Raw genomic sequence first — 24,446 nt, 5'->3', positions numbered from 1 at the left:
CCTTCAGCTCCGTCACGCTGTCACTTTAAGCGCGCCTCTCATTAATAACATGCTCACTCTCCGCAGGACGCCACTCCACTTCATACTCAGCAACAGCTGGGAGGCAAGGCGGGCGGAGAGAGGAGCTCAGCAGGAGCCAGCTAACAGTCACTCTCTCTCTAACACGGCATATGACTGACGGAGCTCTGGACCGCTGCCATCCACTGCTGCAAGAGCCAACTCTGAAATATGTGTGGGGACTAATGGTGACTTTTAGACCGTCTATCATTCTTTAAATACAGCGTCACTAACGTGTCCGACATGTTGCATTACTGTGGATTTCACTTGGCATGCCTCGTGTCTTTTTGTCTTTTTGATGTTTTCAGGCGTGTTGACATTTTTTTGTGATGATCCAAAAACTTTTTTTGGTCGCTTCATATCAAACCTCTTTACTCCTTTAATCATTTCTTCAGTCCCATCCTGACCAGGACTCCCGCTCAGTAGATAAACTGTCTCAACTGGACCTTTCTTTGCAAGCTTTGATTCAAAAAGTGTTTGCTTTACACGTTAGTTATTTTGAGTTCTGCTTGTAAAGAAAACACTTTTCATGGGACACTTCCTGAACAACACAGGACTGGATCGATACAGCAAGTGATAGTTTTGTTTCTAAAAATAAAATTAAAAAAAAGAGACAAGAAAACATATTTATATTTTCATTTCAGTGTTCCCCTTTGTTATTTATTTTTGTATTATATCTTTGCTTTAATACAGTGTATAGCTTCAGTTTAATTTACTTAGCTGCTACTACAACTTATTCATTTATTTATTTTATTTGTACTTTTTTTTCTCATAATGCTATTCTATTTTATATATCATTTTAACTTTGACTCAGGGAGAAACGCACAAAATTCCAAAGTACCTGTACTGTCCTGTACCTGTGCAAATGGGAATAAACATCTATTCTATTGTCATAAAAAGAATCCCCTTTTTGTTTTGTGTGTGCACTTTTATTTCTCCCAAACTTCCTTATTATTCACTTTCTGAGGGCTGCAGGGTGAATTTGTTATTATTATTTTTTTAACCTTTATTTAAACAGGAAAGAAACTACGATTAAAAATCTCTTTTTCAAGAGTGTCCTGGCCAAGACAGGCAGCAAAACATTAACAGAGTTTCACATCAAGCAGCCAATCTTTCAAATACAAAATACATCAGTAGACATTAAAAGACACAAATTACAAATCCGAACAGCAAAATGTTTGTCAAAAATCATCCACAAACACATCAGGAAGAAAATCTACAGCCAGATGTGTCTGCCTCCAGGTCATTTAACGTCCTCTTAAAAGCATCCAACGGGAGAAGTTCATTAAGTTTCAGCTCTTTTTGTAATTCGTTCCAAGTAAAGGGAGCAGCAAACTTAAACGCCTTTTTCCCCAGTTCAGTTCAGACTTTTGGAACAGACAGTAAGAAAAGATCCTGAGATCGAAGATTAGAAGACCCTGTACTCTAATGAATTGTTTTGTTTTGAAATAAATTCTTGGAACAAAGTTTGTTCTGATATGTTTTTGTTTTTTGTAACTAAACTAGTGTCTTAAATGATAAGATTTGTAACGAGGGTAGGTGTAATAAGATAAATCTTCAGCCTATACCTTTTAGGTCAAAATGTTTTTGTTTTGTCTTGTGACCGAAATAAATGATTACTACTAAAAATTAACACATCGTTTGTCTCAATGCTCTGAGTGGTTTAGCAGCTTTGTCATTTAATTTAGCTAGCTTGCATATTAATACCCTCATTAACGCTGAGCTCACCTCATTTCATACTTCTTGTCGATGGCAAAGCAATGAATACAGAAAGCGTTGGATTTCTCTGAGACACGTCCAGTCGACTGTGTCTCCTCCTGCTGAGAGGAAAGTGAACATGACACAGTTAGAAGTATAAGACTTATATAAGCCCTGTTTCCACCAAGCGGTCTGGCTTGGTTCAGTCCAGTTTGGAATAGTAAACTCTGATCTTGCTTGCGTTTTCCAAAGCCAACCGTACCCTTACACATCACTAAATCACAGCAGCAAGGACAAAGTGCAAACGGCCAATAAATTCAACAAAGAAGAAGAACGTGACACAGTAAACAAAGATCAGTGATTCCTAGGAAGGTCTGCATCTCCAAGGCCAAAACAAAACCTTAAAATGACCCTCTCAAAATCTGCAGGATATTCAAACATGGTGCGTTTTTTGTTTGTCCTTTATGACCGTTGTCACACAGGAAGTGATTATTCTTTTGACCAATCAACGGACTGCAGTGTGTCTACCTCCAGTCTTTAGAGTCGGATCGGTACGCTTGGCACATCAACAGAAAGATAGCAAAAAAGTAGGACGGTACAGATCAGTTTTTCTTGGTACTCTTCCTGACTTTTTACAGTGGAAACTGAACCTTTCCGCTTGGTGGAAACTTTACACACATCAGATCTGATGTTCACATCATAATCATGATTTTATTGTCTACATTGATTGACTGTAGCAGGGAGAAACTCTTTCTTCCTTTGACTAAGCTTTATTATTTCTTTATCTGTATGATCCAAACAGGTCAAATGAGTAAAACAAATCTGAAGGACTCACCTGCTGTGGATCAGATGTTTGGATCTCTGTTGTTTTCTCTTCACCTTCTACGTCAGCCTGAGCGTCGGGTCCATCATCTTCTGTCTGCTGTTTTTTATACAAACCACTAAACTCTCTTAAATCAAAGTTGAGGTTCAAACACTTCACATCCACATCCGAAGTGAGGCTGATGAAGCCGATGGTGACTCTGCCACTCTGTGGAGAAAACACACAGTCATCACTACAGAGTCATTCTCAGGTTTCCTCTTTTATTTCTAAGCTATCTGTCCATAGCTCAGCAACTTCCCTGAAGGTTTTAGTATTTTAATTTTAATTTCTTTAGGTTATATCGATAAAGGATGCAAATAAAATACAACACACAAAAGAGACACACACACCAAAACGGAGCGTTCTGAGAGAGCTGGTTTATACAGGGTCACAAACCTCCTCTGGTGCTTGATTCATGTTATATTTTGACCAAAGCACAGCACAGATGTTTCATTTAGACCACAGGGGACTGTTTGAAAAGGTGGAGGAGGGGGATAATATGTCCTCTTTAAAGAAATACATAAATATGTATGTTTAAATATCTCTACAGCTTGTTCAGTTCAGTGCTCGAGGCAGGAAGAAAGCTGTTTTTGCACCTTGGGATCAAAGAAATCCATTGACTGGGAAGAAGTTAAAAATCTTTAAAGCGAGGTATGCAATGGTTGATTCTTAAAATTAATGAAATGACAAATTCTGGAGCTTGACAAAGGTTTCCTGAATTCGGCAGAGGGAGAAGCTCAACCCTCCAGGGCGATGTTTGACTGTTTGTTCTCCGAGTGCTGAACGCATTCAGACAAAAAAGCCCAAGATGCTTCAGATGTCTGGACACAATATGTTCAGTGAGAGCATGTGTTGGCCGAGTATCAGCTCGTATCTGCCATATGCTGCCATGAACACATGTCGGCCCGACTGGCAAGGAAGAGAGAAGGTCTGTCATCTCTCAGATCCCGAGGGGAACGGACCCCAGCAGGGGGTCTGACGATTAGTCAAAGCATTTTCATCTAGCTTCTTTTAGGGTTATGTTTGTACTGTAGGGGTGGAATTGAATTCAAATCACATCGGTCACAAAATATCTGACCATTCATGATAATATGAAACAGTAAAGATCAAGAAAATTTAGTATTTCTGTGTTTAAGGGAGAATAATGGTTTAAAGTCTGAACAAACCTCACAAACAACGGTGTGATTTTTCTCATTCTGTGCCTCAATGAGGTCTGCCAGGCAGTATGGACGCTCTGCAGACAGCTGCTTTGTCTGTTCTGCAAACAACGGCACGATGTCATCATGATCTTCCACCCTGTGATGTACAAAGAGGAAGTGCTTCGTTAAAGGGTTAAAGGATTTTTATTTTCACCAGGTAGCAAGCATACAGGATTCTGTGCGTTCTCTAGACTCTCTTCATGACGTCCAACAAAAGCTGAAACCACACCCTGATCACTGATCACCCTGATTCACATATGGACAAAGTGTGTGTGAGTTTCATTGTTTTGGATGCAGATGAGATGTGTGAGTGTGAAGGACTCATCAGAAACTACCTGGCTGTGCGGATCTGAAGCCTGGGACTGTGCTCTTGTCTGTGGCAGATTAAGGCTAAGCACTCGGGGCCCGGGTCAGTCAGGCGCTGCAGCGGCTCAAACGTGTCCTCCAGCGCCGCCTCTGAACAAACAGCAATCACAAATTCAGTTTCTGCAGAGAAGTTCATGAATTATTGATCAACTATTGATAATTTTACCTAAAACACCAACATGAGGGCTGACCAGGCAGATGTAATCAAGCTCTGCAACCGCATTAAAGACGGCCCTGCAAAGAGAAACAGAATAAGAAGGGAATTAAAAACGTTGCATTCATCTTCATGTAAGAACATTCTGTGTTTGGCCTTAACCATAGACTGTATTTCAGACATGGAAAGTGCCTAATGACTTAATAATTAAACCATCCCTGTTTCTATAAAACTTTGAAATAGTGGCAAATAGGACATATAAGCACTGGAATATAATTTCTCTTTGTGTGTTTGCAGTGGTATTTTAAGAACCTGAAGTTATTTATATACTTCATTTTTTTGTCTTTTTTATGGCTGCAGATCGGGTCAAGAGCCCGAGACAAATGTATCACTTTGTGAGACAATAAAGTTGGTCTTGAATCTTGAATCTAAAGATGCCACCCACTGGTTTGTAGACGCCTGTATGAGTTTGGTATTTAAACCGTTGCCATTCGTTCTTTGGAGCCAGAGGTGACCAAACTTAAACTAGAGGGTAGATCAGGTAAGGCTAACACTTAATTATCACTTTGTGCTATCATTTTTAAGTATTTGAGGTAGCAACTTATCCTATTTTATTCCTCATTTCTCATGGCATGCCAACACAGCTGAAACATCAGAAATAACAAAAGGTCTTATTTCCAAACCTCATTATTTCCTTTAAGCTTGCTGCAGAGAAATCCGGCTGTGACACAAAAAGGTGGAGGAAGAGAGTGTTCCAAGGCTAAAAAAGGAAGACATTTCAAATTAACATAAGTGTTGTTGATGTGAAGCACTGAATCAGAAACGATTATCAAGCAGAAAAATGATTTCTTCCTGAAAGAAACTTCACTTTTTCACTTTCCCGTACGTGCTGTAATAAAATAAACGCACTGTGCATTTTTCAGCCCTGAAGTGTTTCTGCAGGAAAGGTTCCCAGAGAGTCTGATCCACCAAGTCTCCAACAGGGTGGTCGAAGAAGGAAGCGTGGGCCAGGATCTCCTCCTTTTCATTGGCCAGAGTCACGGCCAGATTTGCTTTCTCTCTGGACGGAAACAGGAACCAGAAAATCGTGTTAAGATGAAATTATTTAACTTCTATGCATTATTCATGCACACAATGTGTTACAGCTTCGAGGCTAGGAGAGAGCGGGGCATATTGTCACACTGGTTATAGCTCTACCACCAGAGGGCGCTGTCTATGATTATAACCGTTGAATGTGCAACTCACAGTTCTGAACAGTGATGTGAAAAGCAGTTCTTTTCAGTGTACTGAATCAGTAGAATCAGTTCAGTGAAGTGATTCGTTCAAATGATTCGTTCACTGAATCGTTCAGTACTTCTCTGCAGCTCTGTCTGTGAATCAGAATTTAATAAACTGAAACACGGCCGAACGTTTAGTTCTGCTCGCGATCGTACTGAGAACAGCCGGTGGTGAATAATAAACTAATGAGCTGAGAATTTAGTTGGATAAAGTTACAGTTTGCAAACTGAAAGCTGCTAAAACAATCACATTTATTTTCCCCGACCGTTCTGTTCAGTACGTTCAGAACACAAATCACTGACTGACTGTCTGAGAGGGAGAGAGAGGAGGCGGAGCTCTCGTTCAGTTCCTTCACTGAACATGAACGAGCGAGACTGCGAGTCACCAGCCTCAGTCACACACACACACACACACACACACACACACACACACAGTACTGACTGAAACATGATTGTTAGTAGATGTTAAAACAGTCAGCTGAGTTAAATTGAGTTGGATATAAAAGTCGTTTGTAAACTGACAGCAGATATAAAAAGCACAAACATTTTCGCGACACCTAAATGTTAAATAATATATTTTCTACTTCCTCAATTTTGGAGACATGAGAGGGAGAAGTAGAGACGGGCTTTAGAGACACAGAGCTCCTGACCGACTCCGTCCTGTTGGTTCAGTCAGTACGTATCACTGACATGAGAGGAGAGGGAGGGCGGGCTTTGAGAGACTCTTACAGTCTGGAGAGAGACACGAGACCGGAGAGAGGAGAGAGCAACTGAAGTTGAGAAATGAACGACTCTTTTCAGTAAGTGATTCAGTTCAGTTCGTTCACCCAGATGATTCGTTCGTTTTGAACGAATCGTTCACGAACTGCACATCACTAGTTCTGAAGTCATTCTGTTACTCACACAGCATTAGTCACTGTAATTTGAGTTGAGAACAATTTTGATCTTTTTCCAACATAAAAGTAAAAAAACTTAATTGTACATTTTATGTCATAAACATTTGAATAGTAAGTATGCTCAATTGGGTATATTTTACACAGAATAGAGGAGAGAAAATGTTTATTTTGATACCTGAACCAAAGTCCTGCGCTAAAGCTAGCTTGTGGCATAGCTATCAATAGCACACATGTCACTCTGGGGCAAGTTGTCACATGTGACCAATACCCAGTATACATATATTACAACATTTTCCAACTGCAGAACTGCAGAAGCCAACTTTTCTAGCTGTTAAAGTTCATTTTTGCTAAACAACAATGAGTGTGGTGATATACTGCTTCACAAAGTATTATTAGTAGTAATTCAATTGTTATAAATGATGTGGCCACAAAATGGTAAGAATATACAGGAGGGTGCTTAATAAGCCTTTAATTAAAAAAATATTTATTGATGAAATTATTTTTTTGTATGTATATGCAAGCAGAAGGAAGAATATGAAGGACAGAAGGGAAGCCTGCTAAAATGGTTCGAAATTATAAACAAAAGACCGACAATGGCAGTACACCAGCTGACATAATGTTAGGGCAGTGAGGCAGGTAAAACTTGAAAATAAATCAATAAGGAGTACTGCCAAAGACTTCAGCATTAATTACAGGACCCTCACACGCGACTGTCAAAAGATGACATCCGTAGAAACTGAGGGTCAGATGACGATGCCAACGTCAGTGGTGGGCTATGTTCAGCCTAGGCAGAGTTTCCCAGCTGACTTGGAGATCCAACTGGTTCATTACATCATTAAGTCAGCTGACATCTACTTCGAGCTGTCACCAAGACACTGTTACGTCACTGAAAGATGTATTTAAACATGTTGAGTTAGAATTTAAAAAATAGTTTTAAAAAAAATTGATCAAAATGAATCTGTTTGTGTTTAGGCTATTTGTAGTTTTTTAGTTTTTTGGTCTGCATTGTTTTTTATGCACTGACACTGATGAAGCCCTGGCATTGAAAACAGCTGTTTCAATAAATCTGACTTTTAAATGCAAGAATAAGAGTGATACATAAAATATAATAAATATAAATGTGACAATTTACCCCGCATAGTGTGACAACATAACCCGTGATGGGGCAACTTGTCACAAATGCACACTCTGTACTTGATCATGCAGAATTTATCATTGAAGTGACAAGTGAAAATCTGAAGATTATACATTTGTGAACAAGAAATTAATATTTAATTTGATATAGAAATTGAGTGACTGTGATATACTTAGACCGAGAATTTTAGGTGAAAGCCAAAAGTGTGAGAAGATGCCCCGCTCTCCTGCTTTATAAGAAGTATGTTTTAAAAGATTTGTCTTACAGAAGATGTATTATGTTGACTCTTCCAAAAAGCTGCAGAGTTTGGGAGCTGATGAGGCTGTCGATCATCTGAGCATCCACTGATTCACTCCTCCTCACGGCCACAGCTTCCTCCTGCCCACTGGCTGAGGTTACGGTCCTCATCTTTACCTAATGTATTCAAAAAGAGACATGGTATGTTGGTGCACGGTATCTCTTCAGGGACGACATTACTGCCAAAACAACAACTTACTGAGTTAGTAATACGTTTTAAGTAGAAATAAACATCTACAGAAACTGTCAAAACGTGTCTAAATGCTGAGCTTTGTTACTCACTTGCGTTAAAAACACTAAAAACGTATTATTTCTCCATTATTTGCGCATAAATCCAGCCTACAAAAACGATAGTTACCTCTGGAGGTTTGACGTTTCAGTGTAGTTAACAGTGTCCATGTAACCATAGCAACAGAACGCTGTGATGAGAATATGCTGCATTCAAGTGCTCTTTGGATGCTCGGAGATTCCCAAGTAGCACTTCGCTCGCCGAATGCAGAAACGTCCACGCTACCAATAACACAAGTTGTGTTTAATAGATTAATGAAGGTTTTTTGAGCAGCATGACAACCTTTACACTGGTCTGTCGTTTCAAGCAAAACTATTAATAAACTCTTAATTTTTGTCCTTATTCTGTTGTAATACTTCCAGTGAAACAAGCCAATTTTTCACAATTTCTTCACAATTGTAATAATAAGCTTACATCTTACATAAAAACAAATCTATATATTTACATCAATCAATCAATCAAACTTTATTTATACATCACCTTTCAGACAAATTAAATTGCAGTTCAAAGTGCTTAACAAGAGTGCAGAAAAGTTATTGACAAAAAGTAGTTTATAAAATCATTGATATAATCATTGAGAGACTAATGCACACCAGTAAGAATTAAAAAAAATGTATAAAAATAAAATAAAACAAAATACGACACATAAAAGCAACAAGATATTAAAATAAATACATAAGAGGAAAATATTTAAAATTGTAGTAGGATAAAAAAAACAATACAGTAATGTTAAGATTTGAATTGATTTAAAACACTATATAAAAGTCAGACTGAATAAATGAGTTTTAAGACTGCGTTTAAAAATACATAACTGGTGTTTAAACATAAATCAATAGGCCTTCTGTAAACAATCTTATGAACATAAATGGTAAATGACATACAGTAGCTATGAGTTGTTTTTGCGAAGAATCTCAGATATTAGAAATGTATTGACCACATTTTTGGTTCAAACAAATCACACAAACAGGGTGTTAAAACAAACATCAATAACTAACAAATATAACAGGTCAGTTCATTTCTATATGAGGAAATACATATTAATAAATAAAATATGTGTTAAGTAAGAGTAAAATAAAATCTGTTAATTGGGTCACATATTAAAGTGACTGCATAAGCTCATCGTTTTAATTTTATTTATTTATTTTGTTAGAGGATTTTCGGTTTAAGAAATCGTTATTTCCCATTTCCCCGACAACACGTGAACGCGTGTCTGGTGTGAACCCGCGGAGCATTCTGGGTACTGTCATGGTGGCTGCGCGCTGGCTGTGACCGAAACGTTTCATTACCGACTTCTCGTTTTGTCCCCCGTTTTAAACATTTAACTTAAAGTTTGGGACGTAAAACTTTTGTGGAAATGGCGTCCACCGCGGCAGGTAAACAGAGGATACCGAAGGTGGCGAAGGTAAAGAAAAGAAAAAGATCATTTAAAGAGCTAACTGTGGCTAATGCTAACACGCTAAAAGTTACTGCAGTAAACTTTAAGGCTCCATGTGGCTTCTCACAGCGTCTGTAAATGTTATATATCTGTAATACCCGGAAGAAATATGCATTAAATACCAGTTTAGGTTACGAAAGTCAGCTTTAAAGAAGCCGTATGAGTTTGAATAAGAGCTAATGTTGCTAGCTAAGAGTCGCCATGCTGCGCTTTGTTTTGGTTCATTTCTTTAATTATGTGAAAAATCTGTTTCATGTTTTTGTCCATAAATACAAAACTGTAGACCTACTAGAGACATGTTTGCATTACATCATACAGTTGATACAGACTCTGTGCTGCAGATCACACACACACACACACACACACACACACACACACACACACACACAGTGGGTACTATATGATACTGAGCAAAGGGTCTGAATATTTATGACCATGTGATATTTCAGTTTTTCTTTTTTAATAAATTTGCAAAAATTTCTACATTTCTGTTTTTTTCTGTGCTGATGGGGAGCTGAGTGTTCATTCATGAGAAATAAAATGAACTTTTTTGATTTTAGCAAATGGCTGCAATGAAACAAAGAGTGAAAAATGTAAAGGGGTCTGAATACTTTCCGTACCCACTGTAAATATATATATGAGTTAATATAAAACTAAATACACGGCCTGTCCGCCACCTGGATTTAACTAAGTAAATAGGTAAGAGCCTCCCATTGGATAATAACTTCAGCTGGCAACAAGTTATTTAACATAAAAGTGCCACTTCCAGCTCTGTGGATGTTTACAACTATCTTTGGCTAATGGTGTATGATTTAACATCCTTGTTTTAATACCTCAAAGTTGAAGGTCTGAAAACATTTAGGCACAAAGAAATGTAAAAATATATATATGTTATCTGATGCAGTGAGTAGCTTCTCATTTCTTAAACCACCATGTTGAGAGACCCATCCTGTGAAAAGATGTTAAGTCTGTTTGAGGAGGGTCAAATCACCGCAGAGAAAACATCTCAGGAGATTACAGAAACTACTCAAAGATGGTTAAGAACTGTCCAACGCATTATTAAAAAGTGGAATGAAGATTTCCCCTGTTCCAGAGTGATCAGGGTAAGAAGAGAGGCAGATGAAGTGATGCACCCATCATGCCTGCTGTATAAGCCTGTGGGGGGGCAGTGCTGTGATCTGGGGTTGGTCGAGTTCAGCAACATTATGTGCCCAAAGAATGAGGTCAGCTGACGACCTGAATATACTGAATGACCAGGTTATTCCATCAGTGGATTTGTTTCTTCCCTGACGGCTGATCCAAGATGATTCATCAGGATTCATCGGGCTCAAATGGTGGTGGAGTGGTTCAGGGAGCATGAGACATCATTTTCACACATGGATTGTCCACCACAGAGTCCAGACCTTAACCCCACTGAGAATCTTTGGGATGTCCTGGAGAAGACTTTGCGCAGTGGACCGACTCTCCAGATCATCAGTACAAGATGTTGGTGAAAAATGAATGCAACACTGGACAGAAATAAATCTTGTGACATTGCAGAAGCGTATGGAAACAATGCCACAGCGAATGTGTGGCGTAATCAAAGCTGAAGGCGGTCCAACGAAATATTAGAGTGTGTGATCTTTTTTTTTTTTTTTGGGCCGGGCAGTGTAGTTTTGTATACATGAAAACTTGAACACACAGCAGGAGAGACAGTTTGACACAGCCTTAAGAACATTCAGCTTTCATCTTTCTGCATAAACTGCTTCATCACAAATCTAAACTCAAAATTAAAACTGGTTAAAAATCGGCGAGGAACATGAAGATAACGTTCTCCCAGGTGAAACGTCATGCTGAAGGATTCCTTCTTGTGTTTCAGGTGAAGAATAAAGCTCCGGCCGAGGTTCAGATCACTGCCGAGCAGCTGCTGAGGGAAGCCAAAGAGAGGGAGCTCGAGCTTCTGCCACCTCCACCGAAACAGAAGATCACCGATGAGGAGGAGCTGAATGATTACAAACTCAGGAAGAGGAAGGTACGTGCTCACCTGTCATCTACTGTTTTACTAAGTTTTGCATTGGAGGGTGAGTATTGAGATGTTGCTCTAACATTTCAGTGTAATGCACATGTTGTGACTTTGAGGAAACAGATCAACTATCAGACAGCTTTGGAGGGTTTCTTTCACTTCTTTATAAACCGCTCTGCCTTCTTCTCTCAGGGGTTTGAGGACAACATCCGAAAGAATCGTACCGTCATCAGTAACTGGATAAAATACGCACAATGGGAGGAGAGCCTGAAAGAGGTCCAGAGGTATGGTGTCAAATCGTTTTCCTTGCCGAATCTGTCCGTAAATCTTGATTAGTCGTGAGCATGTTAAAGGTTTTTACACTACATGTAAACTTGTAATCTTTAGAGAGTGGCTGCTGTATGATCGTTCACAGGCCCACACATCTCTCTGCGGTTCCTTTATTTCTGCATTTCTTTTGATTTCAGGGCTCGTTCCATTTACGAGCGAGCGTTGGACGTGGATCACAGGAACATCACTCTGTGGCTGAAGTACGCCGAGATGGAGATGAAGAGCCGCCAGGTGAACCACGCCCGCAACATCTGGGACAGAGCCATCACCATCCTCCCACGAGTCAACCAGTTCTGGTACGCATCAGGTTAAACACTTCAGTGCTGCTTTTGTTTAAGGGCGCCCTTTCAGGACACTCGGGCTACAGTCCTGTGAGCCTGTAGGGGTTCAGTGGGCAGAAGGTAAAGTGAGGAGGAAGATCAGAGAGTACGGGTCGGTGTGAAGGCGATCAGGGAGGTACGCAGGTGAAGAGCTTTGAAGGTAAGAAGGAGAATCTTGAAGTCAAGGTGATATTTGACCGGGAGCCAGCGATGTTGTTGGGAGGACGGTGGTTTTAATGGAAGGGTGATGATACGTACCATTTAATTGTTTTTGAATGAAGTGTTTTGTTTTAATGAATGCTTTGTAAAAGAGGGATTAGTCTTCTTTCTGCTCCTTTTCATTCAACATTTGAGATTTTATCTTTGTTTGTTTTTCATGAAATAAATTTACAAATAAATAAGTTTACAGAGAAGCTTAAGAGGAAGTGGAGAGAGTAAAATGAGTCAATCCAGATTAGTTGTGTGAAGTCTTACTGTACGACCGTCTGATCAGGAGCAGCTGATCAAACAGTGATCAACTGACACCGGGCGGTCAAGCTGAAATTCAGCCCGACTTCAAAAAGTGTTGTGTGCCTTAAATCATACAGTGTTCCCCAGGCTTTAAAGTTTCTCTGGAGAATCTCTGTTCTGTGTTTCTAAACTTCTGTATGTGGCTATAAGAACATGTACACCGACTTCATCGATCATTCTTGTCCTTTCAAAGGTACAAGTACACGTACATGGAGGAGATGCTGGGGAACGCTCCGGGCTGCAGGCAGGTGTTCGAGCGCTGGATGGAGTGGGAGCCCGATGAGCAGGCCTGGCACTCGTTCATCAACTTTGAGCTGCGCTACAAGGAAGTGGACAAAGCCCGCAGTATTTATGAGCGATATATCCTTTTCTTGATGAGTATTAAACCACTGCAGGGAGGCCCTTCACTTGAAGCAGGGACACATTGTTTCAGCATCTAATACGCATTCAAATAGAAGTATAATCCCCTTCATTTAACACTTCATTTAAGTAATATTAGACTTTTTATTTTTAAATCTCAGAAGCATCAGTAAGAAAACATTTCTGTCATTCTTTGTACTTCTGTGCAGATGATATTTGTTTGTCACAGAAAAGTTCTTTAACTCCTCTGAACTCGTCATGGTTCACCCTGAAGTGAAGAACTGGATCAAGTACGCCCGCTTTGAAGAGAAGCACGGCTACATCGCCCACGGCAGGAAGGTGTACGAGAGGGCGGTGGAGTTCTTCGGGGAGGATCATCTGGAGGAAAATCTCTTTGTGTCCTTTGCCAAGTTTGAGGAGATACAGAAAGAGGTGTGTGTGTGTGTGTGTCTCCATCCAGGAATGTGATGATTTCTTCTCACCAGACGGGTGGAGTGACTGATTGTTTTTGAAATGTGCCTGTCTTTACAGTTTGAGCGCGTTCGGGTGATCTACAAGTACGCTCTGGACAGAATCCCCAAACACCAAGCTCAGGAGCTCTTCAAGTACTACACCATGTTCGAGAAGAAGTTTGGAGACCGCCGAGGAATCGAGGACGTCATCGTCAGCAAAAGAAGGTTCCAGTACGAGGAGGAAGTCAAGGTATTGTATCCTCTTGGTGTATTTATGTATCCGGATCCTTTTCTTGCCCCCGTCGCTGACAGTCTTTTCAATCAGGCGAACCCACACAACTACGACGCCTGGTTCGATTACCTCCGCCTGGTGGAAAATGACGCCGACCCCGACACAGTGAGAGAGGTTTATGAGCGAGCCATCGCCAACATCCCCCCGATCCAGGAGAAGAGACACTGGAAGAGATACATCTACCTGTGGATCAACTACGCCCTGTACGAAGAGCTGGAGGTCAAGGTGCCTGGCTTTTAAACCTTTTTACCCGTCAGTCGTTACTCATGTTATAAGAAAACATCACAATAAGGGAGAAAAACAACAATAAACTGTCTGTCTTCACAGTTTCTAATCGTCTTCTCTTTTTAATTCAGGATCCAGAGAGGACGAGGCAGGTGTACCAGGCCAGTCTGGACCTCATCCCTCACAAAAAGGTCATTCTCCACTCATAAGCGTTTTGTTTTTTTGCTTTTATGATGATACAGTAACTTGTTGGTGCTGTTCTAACCTGAGTTTGACCATTGGATGTTTTTGTGTTTTGGTTCTAGTTCACATTCGCTAAGATTTGGCTGCTCTACGCTCAGTTTGAGATCCGGCAGAAGAACCTGCAGGGAGCCAGAAAAGTCATGGTAAGATTCACCAGAATGGAACTGAATGTGGAGGAAGCTGAGATATGCAAGAACTTTAATCTGGATCAACATAAAGTGCAGGCGAAGAAAAGTATGAAACATCATCCTAATGTAGATCATCAGCAGAGGAATCATCTGTTCTTCTTCTCTGATCTTCATTTCACTTTATTTAGAATATAAAACTATATAAGGATATACAATGAAATAAGGAGGGGCGGCTTCTGATCAGGCGCAAGATAATGGGTAAAAAAAACCGGCCCTGACACACCAAGGCGGTCGTCGGCTGTGAGCGATTGTCACCATAGTTTTTGTGGTGTGTCCTGGTTTGTCGTTCCCCGTCAGCGTTTTTTCAGCCGATTCGACGTGGAGTGTTTTTACTGTAAGACAAATGTCTGTGACTAAAAAAAAAAGGATAAAACTTCTTAACACACTTCATTCTAGGTGTTGAACAGTAATCTGTCACCTCACAGATTGTTTTTCTTCTTCTCTCCTCAGGGCACGGCGATCGGTAAATGCCCGAAGAACAAGCTGCTGAAGGGCTACATCGAGCTGGAGCTGCAGCTGCGAGAGTTCGACCGCTGCAGGAAGCTGTACGAGAAATACCTGGAGTTCAGTCCGGAGAACTGCACCACCTGGATCAAGTTCGCAGAGCTGGAGACCATCCTGGGAGACATGGACCGAGCCCGCGGCATCTTCGAGCTCGCCATCGGACAACCGCGGCTCGACATGCCAGAGGTACACGTCGCAGCCTTATTATCTACAGCGTGCAAATATGAAATCTCAAACGTGTTCATTAATGTAATCATGTTTTATTTGTTGGACGTTAACATCTTTCAAGTCGTCTTTAAAGTCCTGAATGTTTGACCTTCAAGTTGTTAACGTCTCTAAAGTCAGCTCTGAAGTCGTTCATGTCTCTAAAGTAATTAATCTCTAAAGTGGTTGCTGTCCCTGAAGTTGTTAATGTCTTGCTTAAGTTGATTTAAATCTGTTACTTCGACAAGATTATCGTCCACATAAAGCCGGGTAGAGGCGTAGCAACATCTGTGATCGAGGCTCCCAAACGGGCGGTCCCACGTCGCTCTGTGAGAGAGGATCTAAGATGACTGATCTCACAGTCTTTTGACCAAACATGACCTGCGACAAAAATATCCAAAAGTGTCTGAGCTTTAGGACGATTATCTCAATGTGCATGCTTCTATGATTTCCATCAGCTACCAACCAATAGAAATGCAGAATGAAACACACAGGTGTCAGAGGTTTAAAAAGAATGCATGCATGACAAACGTCAGGTTCATCTGGCTGAAGCACACTGATGACGCTGCTTGTTGACTCGCCTCACAGGTACCTGATGGCACAGTGCCGCACCAACGTTATGAGATCTGTGTCGCTCAGTGCGGCTGCAACAAACGTGCAAGATTGCAAAAATCACACACAGGGTTCCCACTCGTCCTGGAAAATTATTCCCACTCTCCTACAGGGTTGGACATTTTCACCGCCACACGTTAATAACAGTTTCTATTTGTTAAATTAATCCACAACGCAGATTGAATGGAAGTCTGTAGGTAATTTAATAACTCCGCCTCCCCCTCGTGTCTAAACACGAGCTCAAAACTGGCTAACGGTCCTTTTTCTTAGCTGGCATTGTCTCTTCAAATGCAATACTGCATTAAGGGTAAAAAATGGACCATACCTTTGTAGCGGTAGCTCACAGTGTGATTAATCTTGTTAAAGACACTTAATATTGGTGTGGCACGATCACGGACTGTCATACCAGCTGAAAATGTCCTGGAAAATAATCTCTGGAAAAGAGTGGGAACCCTGCACCCAGTCTGCAGGAAGGTTAAGAGGCAGCAGTTTGGTCTGTACATACATGTTCCTGATTCTGTTTTTTTTCTTCCAGGTGCTGTGGAAGTCCTACATCGACTTTGAGATCGAGCAGGAAGAGTTTGGAAACACCAGAAACCTTTACAAAAGGCTGCTGCAGCGCACCCAGCATGTCAAGGTGAGAACTGCGTTTAGCTTTCTGTTGTCAGAGAACAAATCTTCCTAACCCAACACAGGTCAGTGTGAAATCAGCTCCAGCTCTGTTTTCTCAACAAACAAATTTGACTCATCTTCTCCTTTTTTTTGTTTTCCCTCTCCTCGTGCAGGTTTGGATCAGCTGCGCCAAGTTCGAGCTGTCGATCGAAGGCCCCGACCGGCTGCAGAAGTGTCGGCAGATCTTCGAGGAGGCCAACAAGAGCATGAGGAGCTGCGAGGAGAAGGAGGAGCGCCTCATGCTGCTCGAGTCCTGGAGCGACTTCGAGAAGGAGTTCGGCTCCGACAGCTCCATGGACAGAGTGAGGAAGCTGCTGCCGGAGAAGGTGAAGAAGAGGAGGAAGCTGACGGCCGAGGACGGGGTAAGAACCGAGCGTCTCTGCTTCTTATTTACAAACTTATCCATCAGTGTGAGCATGTAGCTCCGCCCCATGGACGACCTCCATTGTTGCGCTTTCTTCTTCTTTGAATTCATTAGCGGCTTACTCTGTTTCATTATGTATCTGATGCAGCGATCCCCTTCTGGCTTACACTCCACACACCTTAGGATACGCTAGGCTGCAAAAAAATCAATCAGGATCAGTGTTTACCGTGCTGAACTGGACCGGACAGTTTGGTGGAATCGAGGCTTTAGTCCTTTTGTAGTTTTAAGATCATTTATGAAATATTACCTCCATATTCTCTGGAGTTTTATCTCTAAGCAAACTTGATTAGAAAAGTGAGCTAAACGTGTTCAGACACTCACAGGTATTCATTCTAATCTCTCCTACTGTTGTTTATTTTAGTCGGACGCAGGCTGGGAGGAGTACTACGACTACATCTTCCCCGAGGACGCCGCCAACCAGCCCAACCTCAAACTGCTGGCCATGGCCAAGATGTGGAAGAGGCAGCAGATAGTGGAAGAGGTAGAGGAGGAGGAGGAAGACGAGGAGGCTGCAGAAAAAGATCCGGCGGCTGAAGAGAGCACTTCACAGTCCTCTGACACGCCTCCAGACGCTCCTGAACAGCAGCCGGAAAACGACGCCGAGAGAAACACAGAGGCGACGGAAACGGAGCGGGAGAAGACGTATGATGACCGAGACGATGACGGCAGCAGCAGCAGCAGCGAGAGTGACAGTGATGATGGTGGTGGTGGAGAGAAAGAGGTGAAGGAGCCAGAAAGCAAGAGTGGAGAAGAAGAGAAAGACTAGAACCACTTTCAACCTGGACTGATTTTTCTACTCAGTTTCTTTTTTTAACAAAAAGCAGCTGTGGAGCCGTCTTTAATGTACCACCATGTTTCCCTTTTGCAGCTGTGACATCATACAAACATCGATCCAAACATCGCTTGTCGTCGTCGTCGTCTTTTATTCTGCAAAGTTTATTGAACCGAACATGTTCAGGGATTTAAATGTGTACAATCAGTGGCTCTCTGACGATGAGGCGTAGAGTAACGGTAAAGAAATATATGTACAAAGTAAACCGAGCAGGAAGCTGTGATTCAATGATCCACGTGTGATTATCGGGCGTGCAGAGAGAGCCACCGTCTACTGTTACTCGATGTCTTCTGGTCTGACAGGATGCGGCAGCGGGATGATCGACTTCTTCTCCGTGTCTCTGGACAAAGCTTTCCTCATATCTGAAAAATGGAAGAAAGATAAAAGAGCAATTTTGATAAATAAGTCTCAGCCTCCGGCTCATTTTGTTTTCCTGGATGAACGGCGCCCTCTGCTGTTGAGGGTTGAGTATTCAACACATGCTTTATTGTTGTGTTAGCATGCTAATGCTAGCGATCTTTATTATGCTGGTATCTTCACACTGCATGTAAATTGACCTGAAATGAGCGTGATCTAGAAACACAGTTAAGCAGTGAGTACAGTATGTTATTCTTCTTTTCTCTAGTCCCTCAATTAAACAACTTTTATACACGAGGGGAGGAGTCAGCCGGCCGTCCGGGCGATGTAAACAAAGTGAAGATAGGACTCTGAAAACTCTGAAAACATCACAGACAGTGGGACTCGGGTGTTACACCCATTGTAGACAGTCATGACTCACAGAGTTATTTTCAGAGGAGATATTTGATTTATACATTTAAGGGTGAAAAATCACAAAGACTTTAAATTAAAAAACAAACTAGTTTCTGTTTGCAGACAGCTTCGGCTTTCTTTGTCAGGGTTTTGAAATGGATCTTAATAACTTTTGCTGCTGCCCAAATATGAACGGAAATTAGTGAAATATTAACCTTTTTTCAGGCTGCCAACAATAACTAAGCTGAGCCATCATCACTCCTCTAATATTGGTTTTAGTGTTGCAGAAGTAAAGGCCCTGACACACCAAGATGAGCGCTCGGCGCCCTAGTTTTTGCGGTGTGTCTCCGTCGCTAGCCGTCGGCCAATTTGACATATGAATCTCTCTGATTGGCTGTTCAGAGGTTTCTCTCCAGCTCTCCTCTCAGGTTCAGTAAAACCTCTTGAGCATTTCTCTGTAGTCTCCATGCTTTCACCCATTAGTGAGGTTTCTCCTTATTTGTCTCCTCCTCCTCTTCTTTTCTTTTTCCACTAAAAGACAAAGAGCTGACAACACCAGCGCCATCTTCTACTTGTTATCAGACATTATTCTCCGTTAGTAGACGACCTATAATACGAGTTCTGAGCGACAGTGGGGTGAAAATGGTCTTCTCGTATCATAACAAAGGACTTCTGTCCCTTCGTTAAACGTCTAACACATACATTAACCCCTAAACGTTCATTTCCCGCCCTGATGATCTGTTTTCAGACTGAACAACTCGTCTCACCATAAGCGTCTTCGTCAGGTTCTCCGTTGCTGGCCGAGTAATACTCGATGACCGTCCTGTAGACGCTGTAGCCCAGGCGTTTGTACATGTTCACCGCCACCTGGTTTGAGACGCGCACAAAGAGATCCACAAAGAATCCCCCCTTCCTACAAAAAACGAGACAACATGAGAGTCAGTCACAGGAGGTCGTTTGTTTACAACATCTCGTACTTCATAAGGCAAAAACTACAATTTATGTAGCAGACGATTTTATCATCAGAGAGTCAGAACAACACAAGCAAGGATCAGCTTTAACTCTGATTGGACGCTCGGGTGCTGACAGGAAGTGACCACAGTGTCATGCGATGGGTACAAACCTCTCGGAGATCTCCTCCAGCATCTCCATCAGTTTGGCGGCGAGTCCCAGTCTTCTGAACTCGGGGGCGACGGACAGAGCGGTGACGTGACCGTGCCACTCCTCCCGAGCCACAGATCCCTCCGCCTTCCCCATGACTGCAAGGACGAAACAAGACACAAGACGGCCACTCGGTTTAGAGTCACAGGAGCGTCACGACACAGAGTTTGTTTTACTGGAACAAAACAGAGGAGTCGGCTGAGAGTGTCAAACGAGGGGTGAACTAATTAAACACAACTTCCTGTTCCTGTTTTCATTCCTCTCTTCTTTAGACTCTCACTAGCCCACTTACTCTTCACGTGTCTCCAAAATGAAATGTTAACACCAGACAAAGATCTTACTGTAGCCCATGAGTTCACCACCAGGAGCCTCGGCAACGATGAAGTACTCCGGCCAGTGAGCCAGGTACTGCAGGTAAAACGGGATCCCATACTGGAGGTTAAAGTCAAAGAAAACTACAGACCTGTGTTAGAGTTTTAAAACAAACGACACGGAGATGTTTTCTGTCTCCCGATGAACTTAAACTGCAGCGTGATCCTCTTATCACGATGATCAGCCATCAGCATGTGAAGAGGCTGCACAGGTGGGCATGTTGTTTTCAAATCCTTCCTCTTGTTTTGGGATTCATCCTCAACGCAGGAGTATCTATGTGCTGACGATGTGAACTCTGTCCACCTCTGATGACCTTGCAGGCGGTTCGTTTGTGTCTACATATTAATGTTCACATAAAGGATACAGTCTCTGTCAAAGGGTCCAGGTTGCTGTTGGGAAAAAAACACAAAGTTAGTATTAAACTTTTGAGTCTGTCATCGTCCACAAAGGGACGCCGCACATATATCTCAAGAAACATAAAAAAATATATATTTATTATTATATTTAATCCATAATGTACTAAATGAACCTCATGCTGCATTGAGGAACATTTGAAGAAAGAGATTGAGACCATAAACTGATTTAAACAATGTTTACTGAGGTTATAAATGAGTCACAGAGTTCTATACTGTCAGAGTCCTGTGGCGTTGCGCCCCCTGCTGGCCATCAGAGAGAATGCAGGTCAAAGACGATTTACATTATTAATCCCATGAGGGGACAAATGCTACACACACACACACACACACACACACACACAAACACGACCCTGTGGACATGCACTAATGGAGACATGTCAGAAGGTGTTTTCGGACCAAATCTGAATTAATCAGTATTATGTAATTTCCTTTTTGATGTCAACAATGAAAATACTTTAGAGAAGCTAACTGTCTAGCATAAGCAGGTGGACTAAAGACAACTTCTATCAAAACTACACTTATTTCATTGACTACATGTATGCCGAATTATTCAGTGGACAAAACCGAATTAAACGGTGTATCATACAGGTATCATTATCTTTTCTTTCTTCTAATAACAACGACATTACTGAGTCTTCTTGTATTTTAACATGGAGTTCGGCGGAGCGTTCTGTCGCTCCAACAGGATGTGACGCATTCATCTTTACCGCATCAAACACAAGCCGGCAGGTTGTGAACAGAAGCTGTGTGGTCGAACTGGGAGGAAAACACTCACATGTTGTTGAATTTAAATAAATCGTCGCAGGTAAACGGTCGCAATGTTGTCATCTCGGCTTGCTGTCCTGTGACCTTTAACCCCACAGAGGAAAAGACGAGAGGGGAAAGAGTAGCGCCCCCTGCTGGCCGGAGGTGCTTCTTCTTCATCTTTTTTCTTTTTCTGTGGAGTTTTGCAGAGGTTTGCCATCATTATATTTGCTATAATTGCTGATGTTAATATTGGACTGAACTCTAATTACTGACACTGAAGCTCTAAATCTATCTTATTCATTGTTGTTGCTGTGTGTGTCTCTGCATCTCCCTTTATTCCACTGTCCAAGCCCAGCACAGCCCAGTCTCAGCTGATGTCTCTTCATCATGAGTCTGGTTCTGCTCGAGGTTTCGGTGATCGAGAAATAATACCTACTTTTCCTCTGATTATTAATGTTTAAAAATGTAATAAATAGAATCCACTGTTTTCCCAATATAACGACTGAAAAGCCAAGAAATCTGCTCACAGTTTGGCTGATCTTCTGTCACACTTCCACAAGGCAAAGTCTTAGACTTAGACTTAGACTTTCTTTATTGTCATTCAAACTTGTACTTTACAGTGCAGATAAGAACGAAATTTCGTTGCATTTGGCTCGTTGTAGTGCAGGATAAAAACAGCAGCATGTATTTACATATAAAAAATAAAAATAAGGTGCAGATATAAATCGATATAAAAAGAAAAGCTATGAGTAAAAATACTATACAGATAAATATATTGCACGTTATATTGTGTTTTACAGTCCAGTGAGGTAGTCCTGTGTGGGGGTTTGAGGGGGAATGGAGGGATTATTTTTTCCTGTTCAAAAGTCTTCTGGCCTGTGGGAAGAAGCTGTTACAGAACCTGGAAGTTCTGCTTCGGAGGCTGCGGAACCTCAAAGTCACGTCATCTCCAACTCTGACTGTGAAGGAGAGGACGTCTTCTCCTGTAACTGCTGATAAAGGAGAGAGAAAGGTTTTGTGTGAGGATTAGAGTAAAAGCAACAGAGAACAGCAAATGTTCCTTTTGATCTCAACATGAATGAACAAAGAAAACAGCACCATAACCTGCAACAAACATGAAGTAAAATCAACGTCTTCAGTGTGTCTTCTATCAGTGTGCGTGTCTTTACACAGATTCTGCAAACATCACATACCAACAGCGGCGATTCTAGTCTGTTGGGGCCCTACGCAAAAATCAACGAGGGGGCCCTTCAACCAGTGTGCATCACTATCCCTATCGACGTCTGCCAGTGTCCCGACGCTTACTCTTCTTCCCTTTTTTCCCTCTTTTCTTTTTTCTCTCCTATAGACGGACACATGCAGACACTCCCCAACGTACAGCCTGCGCTTTTCTGCCTGTAAAAAACACCAGGTGGACACGGGGCCTTAGCTGGCAAATTCATTAAGACTTCTGAAGTACTCTTCATTTGTCTTTCTTTCGAAAAGGTCAAGGGAGAATATCCAAACGGCCTGTTTGAGCTCACATTTTGTGAAAAGTGGAGCAGACAGAAGACGGAGAGGATGGACTTTTCTCTTCATTGGGGGGTTTGTAGACTAGAGACACATGTTAGAGTTAGAGGAACATGGAGAAGTGGATTTTGAATAATATGTGACTTTTAACTTACATTTTAAATAACTGACTTCACATTAAAGGCAGCACAGCTTTATGTATATTACGAGCCTGCTGTGAGACTTCATTAAAAGTCAGTGATCATCATGTGTACGTTTCTTTTATGTTTTTATGAAAACATTATGGGTACAATCTTCAGAGCTCTGCTGATGCTGTATCGATGTTCACACTTCAACACTTCCCCTTCAGTTCTCAGAAACAACTAATGTACCAGAATGAGGAACAAGCATTTCATCAAACCAGTCTTCTGAACTGTCAAAGGAATCACATTCTGAAGAGTTCATTTATTTTGTTTAGTGTTTTAAAGTCATTAAGTAAAGATTTGTTTGTGAGGGAGAAGTTTACAGTTCGGCCTGGAGTTTCTGTTCAAATACGACAAAAGGTCAAGAAAGGGGACGGATTCAGAAACAGAACTGTTGGTAAAAAGTCATGAGTGACTCGTGTCCTTTTATCGAAACAGAATCACATCAACTTTAAGATGTTTAGGTATCTTTAAGAACTCTGGAGGGAGGAAAGGTGGATAAGATCTTTAACTTAAAGAGTGTGGGTAGAAAACTTCTCTGGGACATAAAGGGAAGTCTCTGCTACCACAGGAAGTTGATTCTCTAAGCCTCTTAAAGAAACGCTTATTAAGGAAGTAACACATCTAAAAGCACAACAACAAGAGGACGAGACAAAGAAGCAGGATGCATCAACTCAGAAGGACTAAACTGTCTTTAATTGTGATACTAACGCTGCTGGTTACAGGTAAGAATTTACTGTTTGCTCTGAATTTCATTTACGTTTTATTACATTTTCAAACATTACAGTTTATAATACATAAAAACATTTATTGTTTAGTATTGATCACATATCTTCATTTCTGTTGTTTGTTGCACTTTTATTCTCTTACAAAACTTTAAACAAATAAAAAGTACAAATTCATGTTCTTATTTTTTATGTATTTCTCTTTGATCTTCATCAGCTGTAACTGGAGATGATACCGCCTCCCTCACAGTCAAACATGGACATGATGTCACTTTGCCATGTGGAAATGTGATTAAAGATCAGCAGAAATGTGACAGTCCTTCTTGGCTTTTCAGTCGTTATAGTAGGAGCACAGCAGGAGAGCTGGTTACACTCGGGAATATAAGTAAAAATGAGAAAGCTAAAGCTAAAGCTAAGAGGCTAAATGTTACAGAGGATTGTTCTCTGGTTATTAAAAATGTCACACGTGAAGATGTTGGTCGTTACAGCTGCAGACAGATCAGATCAGGAGAACAACATGGTCTAGATGCTCTTCTGTTGCTGAATGTTATTGACAGTAAGTGTTGCCTCATAATCATTACAATTTAAAGAGAAAAATATCCTGAAACATTTTAATGTATGAACAAGGTGTGGAAGTTAAACTTACTCTTGTGTTCTCTCTCTCACAATATCTTCAACAGTTGACTCAGATGATCCCTACAGGTTTTACTGCTCTGTGTTCAGATTTGGAGACTGTGCCCACACAGTGA

At 41.3% G+C, this 24,446-nt stretch overlaps 4 protein-coding genes across 4 annotated transcripts in view; 2 read left to right on the top strand and 2 right to left on the bottom strand.

The window, feature by feature from the left end:
• The window catches only part of cfap61 (cilia and flagella associated protein 61), a 48,286-nt gene extending 40,232 nt beyond the window's left edge, over nucleotides 1-8,054 (bottom strand). The window contains 8 exon segments of the mRNA XM_065964059.1: nucleotides 1,786-1,877; nucleotides 2,591-2,785; nucleotides 3,784-3,913; nucleotides 4,152-4,272; nucleotides 4,349-4,416; nucleotides 5,020-5,096; nucleotides 5,246-5,396; nucleotides 7,910-8,054. Of these exon segments, the coding sequence (XP_065820131.1) occupies nucleotides 1,786-1,877; nucleotides 2,591-2,785; nucleotides 3,784-3,913; nucleotides 4,152-4,272; nucleotides 4,349-4,416; nucleotides 5,020-5,096; nucleotides 5,246-5,396; nucleotides 7,910-8,052 (977 nt within the window). The 5' untranslated portion in view covers nucleotides 8,053-8,054.
• Nucleotides 8,055-9,453: 1,399 nt separating this feature from the next.
• crnkl1 (crooked neck pre-mRNA splicing factor 1) lies at nucleotides 9,454-18,241 on the top strand. Its single transcript, XM_020659833.3, has 14 exons — nucleotides 9,454-9,632; nucleotides 11,524-11,676; nucleotides 11,860-11,951; nucleotides 12,135-12,293; nucleotides 13,021-13,187; nucleotides 13,441-13,619; nucleotides 13,719-13,889; nucleotides 13,965-14,156; nucleotides 14,288-14,347; nucleotides 14,462-14,542; nucleotides 15,038-15,277; nucleotides 16,443-16,544; nucleotides 16,693-16,941; nucleotides 17,365-18,241. The coding sequence occupies exons 1-14, from the start codon at nucleotides 9,585-9,587 to the stop codon at nucleotides 17,767-17,769; spliced, it is 2,298 nt and encodes a 765-aa protein (XP_020515489.2). The 5' UTR covers nucleotides 9,454-9,584; the 3' UTR covers nucleotides 17,770-18,241.
• naa20 (N-alpha-acetyltransferase 20, NatB catalytic subunit) lies at nucleotides 17,913-21,404 on the bottom strand. Its single transcript, XM_020659834.3, has 6 exons — nucleotides 21,310-21,404; nucleotides 20,483-20,507; nucleotides 20,088-20,178; nucleotides 19,709-19,844; nucleotides 19,353-19,498; nucleotides 17,913-18,197 (listed from the first exon to the last, which is right to left on the bottom strand). Exons 1-6 carry the CDS (start codon nucleotides 21,360-21,362, stop codon nucleotides 18,112-18,114), a joined length of 537 nt encoding a protein of 178 aa, XP_020515490.1. The 5' UTR covers nucleotides 21,363-21,404; the 3' UTR covers nucleotides 17,913-18,111.
• Nucleotides 21,405-23,575: 2,171 nt separating this feature from the next.
• LOC110004287 (uncharacterized) overlaps nucleotides 23,576-24,446 on the top strand; it is a 6,155-nt gene continuing 5,284 nt past the window's right edge. Inside the window, exons 1-3 of the mRNA XM_065964069.1 lie at nucleotides 23,576-23,697; nucleotides 23,915-24,253; nucleotides 24,378-24,446. The exon at nucleotides 24,378-24,446 is cut by the window's right edge and continues 192 nt beyond it. Coding sequence (XP_065820141.1) covers nucleotides 23,637-23,697; nucleotides 23,915-24,253; nucleotides 24,378-24,446 — 469 coding nt within the window. The 5' untranslated portion in view covers nucleotides 23,576-23,636. The remainder of the gene's footprint in view (nucleotides 23,698-23,914; nucleotides 24,254-24,377) is intronic.

Source organism: Labrus bergylta, chromosome 15 (assembly GCF_963930695.1).
Source record: "Labrus bergylta chromosome 15, fLabBer1.1, whole genome shotgun sequence".
Classification (NCBI taxonomy): Eukaryota; Metazoa; Chordata; class Actinopteri; order Labriformes; family Labridae; genus Labrus; species Labrus bergylta.
The sequence above is the reverse complement of the archived record's forward strand: the minus strand, read 5'-3'. Positions and strand labels throughout refer to the sequence as shown.